The sequence below is a fragment of the Ictidomys tridecemlineatus genome, chromosome 4 (assembly GCF_052094955.1).
Source record: "Ictidomys tridecemlineatus isolate mIctTri1 chromosome 4, mIctTri1.hap1, whole genome shotgun sequence".
Classification (NCBI taxonomy): domain Eukaryota; kingdom Metazoa; phylum Chordata; class Mammalia; order Rodentia; family Sciuridae; genus Ictidomys; species Ictidomys tridecemlineatus.
The window spans coordinates 190,531,351-190,537,350 of NC_135480.1; the positions used below are offsets into that span (position 1 = coordinate 190,531,351).

The 6,000-nt window shown below is 57.4% G+C and overlaps 1 protein-coding gene across 7 annotated transcripts in view; it reads left to right on the forward strand.

Moving 5' to 3' along the window:
• Positions 1-5,307, forward strand: part of Rgs3 (regulator of G protein signaling 3) — a 117,054-nt gene extending 111,747 nt beyond the window's left edge. For 6 of the 7 annotated variants that reach the window (XM_078047993.1, XM_078047994.1, XM_078047995.1 and 3 more), the window contains 4 exons: positions 2,237-2,338; positions 2,668-2,729; positions 3,358-3,524; positions 4,381-5,307. In XM_078047993.1, the coding sequence (XP_077904119.1) occupies positions 2,237-2,338; positions 2,668-2,729; positions 3,358-3,524; positions 4,381-4,566 (517 nt within the window). In that variant the 3' untranslated portion in view covers positions 4,567-5,307. Of the gene's footprint in view, positions 1-1,901; positions 2,139-2,236; positions 2,339-2,667; positions 2,730-3,357; positions 3,525-4,380 lie in introns of those variants that run through there. The other variant, XM_013366485.4, reaches the window with a different exon arrangement.
• Positions 5,308-6,000: the final 693 nt, after the last annotated feature.

Below are 6,000 nucleotides of genomic sequence, written 5' to 3' on the forward strand. Positions count from 1 at the left end.
TCCTTTCAGAATGGGCACCACCTTTGGAATGCTTGACACTCACACTCCTCAAGGCTTAATTGAGGGCACTTAGCATCCGGGGTAATAACAGGCCTGGGTTCCTGGGGTCAAGCATTGTTCTATGTCACATAGGATGGAAGGAGATTGTTACTTTTGTTTGATGGAAGTGAATTGTTACTGTTATTTTCATTTGACATTTTCTATTTACTCTATCCTTATTTTATAATGAGCAAGCTGATGCACAAAGAGGTTAGTTACTTATCCAACCACTTGGGGACATGCTTGTCACTCACCCAAGTAACTTATCCAAGTTACTCTACCACTAGTAGAGCTGGGTGGAGCTGGGATCTGAGACCTGGCCTGCTGGCTCCTCGTGTCTGGGAGGAAAGACGCGGCTGGAAAGGAGCCCTGGCTTCCTTCCGCCACAGAGGAACCTAGTGGGCTCTGCGCAGACAGGAGCCCGGTGGGGTGGAGGCAGCCAGCACCCTGGAGCTCTGGGCCCTCCCCTCCTGGGCTTCTGCTTCTCACCTGGCCTTGGGGGCTGGGGCCAGGGCTCCCAGCACAGAGTACTGTCCCTGCAGGGCTCCTTGAGGGCTGCCATTCTCACCCAGAGGGCTGAGACCCCGGGACTCCGGGGGCCTTATCTCGTTGGCTTGGAACCTGCTACAACAGGGACCCTGATCTTAGACAGTTGTCCTAGACACCCAGGACAGGTGTGGGCCTTAGTGTCCCAAGCATGTTTCAAGAGTGCCCTTTCTCCTTGGGTCCTGCAACAGCCCCAAGCCGGGATACTCCCTGCTGGATAGAGGGAATCTTGACCTTCAGAGAGGGCTTGAGGGACTGGACAAAGAACGCTCCCTGCTGGGGCTGCTGGGCCCCAGGGCCGGGACCCTTGACCCCACTGGCAGGGTGCCACTTCCCTGAATTACACAGTTATTAAAGCTGTCGTAAGCTTTAGTCACTTCAGAAGTAGAAATGCTGGAAACGCACTTGAAAGTTCAGTTATTTAATTTTTTTTTTTACATTTATTTCGCTTCATGATTTTGATAATAAAATTTTCAACATTTCCTACGTTTGGTAGGATGGAGACCAAAAATTAGAATGAAAATTTTATTATTAAAAAAAAAAAATCACAGGGGCTGGGGCTGGGGCTCAGCAGTAGCGCACTTGCCTGGCATGTGCGAGGCACTGGGTTCGATTCTCAGCACCACATACAAATAAATAAATAAAGGTCTATCAACAACTAAAAACAGACAAAAAGATTAAAAATCACAAAACTAATGTGTAATGAATTAAATAATTGAACTTTCAGATAACTTTTTTGCTTTTTTGCAAGTTTATAGGGTCTATACATCTGATGTTATTCAAGCTTTAAACTTCCAAGACTTTGGGGGCCTCTGGTGTCTTCACAGATGGGCGGACCCAGTGCCACTGACAGGCTGGCAGGGGCTGGAGGTGCCCAGGGCAGGGGACTAGGGGCCAGGGGAGTGAACTAGAGCCGGAGGCTTTTAACCCCTTTCTTGTCAGCAGAGTCACCCAGCGCTGAAATTTGCCTCCTGGAGCCCCAGCTTGGCTAAAAATGGTTCTTAGCTAAAAATAGCTGGTCCTGCCACCCTGGTGGGCAGAACCTCCTCCCTCCCTTCTTCCCTCCTTCCTTCCCTCCCAGCAATTTGCTGACTTGGCCCCCCCACCACTGTCTCCCTGTTGCCATGGTAACAGGAAGGCTGGTCACAAATAACTGGGTCTGGCTTCCTGCCTGGGGGCGGGCCCCAGAGGCTGTCCCTGGCAGACACTGCCCCTTTCAGGGGGCGCTCTCAGGGTTGGTCAGGAGGGCTATTTTTTCCACTCCCCCTCCTGGTCCCTCCCATTTCCTGGCTCCTCCTGTCTGAGCCCCAGCCCTGGCTCTGCTGAGCCTGGAGTCCAGTCATCTGGCCAGGATTCCGGCGAGCGAGTGCTGCGCTGCGGTCTGCACCGTTGCTGCCAGCAGCCCGGGATACTGGGTGGAAGGTGGGAGCCCAAGGGTGCTGCTCCCTGCAGACCATCACGGGGGTCCTCAAGGTGGGGGGCCCTACAGAGATGCTCCGGGGCATGTACCTCACGCGCAATGGGAACCTTCAGAGACGGCACACCATGAAAGAGTAGGTGTCCCCGGCCCCAGACCCCTCCTCCCCACCCTGAACTTGCAGGGGTCGTGGGTGCCAGGCTGACCAGCTCCCTCCTCTGCTTCTGCCCCCAGAGCCAAGGACGTGAAGAACAAGCTGGCCATCTTCAGGCGGCGAAATGAATCGCCAGGGGCCCAGCCAGCGGGCAAGACAGACAAGATGATGAAGTCATTCAGGTAGGTCCTTGGCAGCATCCTGGGACCCTCGGGCGCTGGCTGCTCTAGGGAGCAGGGCTGGGGGGTGGGGTTAGGAGCAGGGGTTTGTCAGTGGGATCGGCTCAGGGGAGATGGAGGCTCTTGCAGAGGGAGCCTGGTACCCAGCAAGCAGCAGCCCTTGCGGGGATCAGCTGGCCAGAGGGGGACATCCAGGCAGGGTCAGCCAGGAGTGGGCCTCCCTCCTGGCTCAGCTGTAGCCTGGGCCCAGGGTAGCTAACCAAGGCTGCCCAGCCCCAGCTTCCCCCGCGGCTGGCTCCCAGCCTCACGGTGCTCCTTCCCTCGCCCCTCAGGCCCACCTCGGAGGAAGCCCTCAAGTGGAGTGAATCCCTGGAGAAGCTGCTGCTTCACAAATGTGAGTGCGCCAGGTGCTCTGCCTCCCCCCAGCCTCCTCTCTTTCCCCCTCTTCTTCTCCCCTTATCTGGGCCCAGAGAGGGTCCTGGAGAGGCTGTCTTCCCTCTCACCTGGGCCCAGCAAGGTGTCCCGGCCATGGGGGAGAGGCTGGGCCCAAGAAAGGCCCTGGGTTTGGACTTGAAGCTGGCTCCTGCCAGCCCCTCCCTGCCCCTGGGAGCTGGCCCTGCCTCCTGGAGCCCGTTGGGACCTTTGTGCTCAGACCCGTATTCTCAGAACAACAATAAACATTTCCATGGACCGCGGGCTCACACTGGGCCAAATGTGCCTGCCATCTCGGGGCACGATCCCATCTGCTCCCCACGGGGCTCCTGACCCAGGGTGGATGGCCCTGTTTTATAGATGAGGATACTGAGGCATCCGCAGGGGCGGGACTGGCCAAGGCCCCTCAGACCTCAGCAGTGGCAATGGCAGGGCTAGGACCAGGTCCCACCCCCATGCCCTGGATCTCAAGGATGGGGGTCTTCCTGATCTCCCAGCACGTCCACCCACGAGGCCCCAGGAGGGCGAGGCCGGGCTGCTAAGGGCAGGCCGGTTGGCTCTCCCTCTCACCCTGACTCTTTTCCTCACAGATGGGTTAATAGTGTTCCAGGCCTTTCTTCGCACCGAGTTCAGCGAGGAAAACCTGGAGTTCTGGCTGGCTTGTGAGGACTTCAAGAAGGTCAAGTCACAGTCCAAGATGACGGCCAAAGCCAAGAAGATCTTTGCTGAATACATTGCTATCCAGGCGTGCAAGGAGGTAGGACACGGGCTGGCCCCAGGTCCCCAGTCCCCATGGCCCAGTGACCCTTCGGTTGCAAGAAAGTAGCCAGCGGCCCAGGAAGGAGAGAGACCAGAGAGACTCTTTGGGGCCGTGATCCAGGTTGGAGCCAGGGGAAAAGCAGAATCCTGGTTCATAATTAAAAATGGCCCTACCGGAGCTGGGGTTGTGGCTCAGCGGTACAGTGCTCATCTAGCATGTGCGAAGCGCTGGGTTCGAGCCTCAGCACCGCATATGAACCAATAAATAAAATAAAGGTCCATCACAACTGAAAAAAAAAATTGTTTAAAAAAAGGGCCTTACCTGGACACTGCCACAAACGTACCAGGCACACGCTGAGCCCTTCACGTTCGCGCTCTCATGTTTAATCCTCACAAAAGTCTGAATAGGTTTGAATATCATCTTTGTTTTGAACAAAGAGATGGTCTCAGAGAGCCTGATGGAAGTAGCTAACATCTGTTGAGCACCTACTGTGTGCAGGCTGCTCTGGGGGAGTGTGCCGCCTTGATTCCCACAATTCTTTGAGGCATGCACTGTCATCCCGAGCCCATCCACAGGGAAATTGAGGTGCCCCTGAGTGGCTTGCTTCAGGTCACCCAGGTGTGGCACTGCTGGGCTTTGAACCCGGGCCTCCTGACCCTAGTGTTTTCACCCTGGCAGTCACGACTCTGCCAGGACTTGGGTCCCCTGGCCTGAGGGCCTCCACTTTGGGGAACTCTCCCCATGAGGCACAGAGGAGTCTGGAGGCCAGAGGCTGACCTGGCCTCCAGATTTTCCAGCACCTGGCTCAGTCCTTCCCAGGCAGCCCTGACCATGTCGCCCTGGGCTTCCGTAGGTCAACCTGGACTCGTACACCCGGGAGCACACGAAGGACAACCTGCAGAGCGTCACACGGGGCTGCTTCGACCTGGCCCAGAAGCGCATCTTCGGGCTCATGGAAAAGGACTCGTATCCTCGCTTTCTCCGCTCTGACCTCTACCTGGACCTCATTAACCAGAAGAAGATGAGTCCCCCGCTCTAGGGGCCACTGGGGGAGAGCTCAGCGTTCACACCAAGCGGGCTGGGCCCATGCCCACCTGCCTCCCACCCCCCTGCGACGGAGGGGGCAAGCAAGCCCCCAGAGGCTGCATCTCCGGACAGATAGATGGACATTTGGATTCGAGACCTGGACCTAGAGAGGCCCAGGGCACTGGAGGAGGAGAAGGACCAGCCTATTGGGTCCCCAATGCCCCGGTACGAGGGGGCCCAAGGGCCCTGGCAGGTCGGGGGCCCCGGCTGCGCCAGATTTGGAGCTGCTGCTCCCTGCTTTGGAGACGCGGAGATTTTGTGCTGACCAAGTTCCTTACAGAACTGGCTGATGGGGCAGGAGGCCCAGGCCTGGGCCCTGGGGCTCTCCTGGGGGGCTGCTGGGCCTCACAGCTCAGACCCCCACTTTGAGTTTTATTTATTTAAACAGTAGTTGGATGCTTGGCACGTCATCCCGTAATAGGAAACCCTTGCCTCGTCAGTTTTCCTGATCTACAAGTGCAATATTTTAACCGATGCCTTGTGAGAAGCCACCTGCAGAGAAGGTGGACACCAGTGTCCAGTTTCAGGGCATTTACTGGTCCCGGGCACCTGGGCCTCCTGGACTGGCGAGGCCCAGAGGGGATGTCTGGCACCCCCTAGGTGGCGTGTCCTCGGGGGCTCCGGGAAAGGATGGCACCCTCAGACCACACAGCAGCCAAGTTCCGGAGCAAATAAAAGGCCTGTGTTATTTCTCGCTCTTGGCCCTCTCTGTGCGTTCCTGGTCTCCTAAGGCTGGGGGGTGATGTCAGGACCGTCCCCTCGCTTGCCGTCACCTGCTCCTCACCCCAGGGCCATCTATACCAGTGTCCAGGGAGCTGCTCCCCACCTGCCCACCCTGTGCTGGGTGCTGGCCACGCTCTTCCCATTGTTATTTTCACCTTCTCTCCATTTTACAGATGAGCATGAAGCACAGGATGGGTGACTTGGCCGAGGTCACACAGCCTGAGCCCTGCTGGCCTGGAGCCCGGCTCTGGGTTGCTGGGCTGTCCTAGTGCAGGATGGTGTCCTCGCTTGGTCACCAGGAGGCCATGTACCTTCACTTCTCTGGCCAAACCCTGAGGTTCTAAAGGAACCTTCCGGTGGACAGGGATGGCCAGTAGAGGTGGTCAGGGCCACACAGGGTGGTAGTTGCTGGAGGCTTCCTGGATAGAGGAAAGAGCTGGGGAGGTGCAGGAGGTAGGACTGAGTTTCTCTGTGGCCCTGGCAAGGCTGACCCTCCTGCCTAAAGGAGATACAAATTCAGGCACCATCTGGCCCCTACTCCAGGGCAGGACTGGACCATTGCCTTGAAGTGGGCAGAGGAGGGCCCAGAACTCAGGCCAAGCTGGTGCCCAGTCAGCCCTGGTGTCCACCCGTGCAGCCTCCCAGGGCTGGGGCAGGGGCGAGG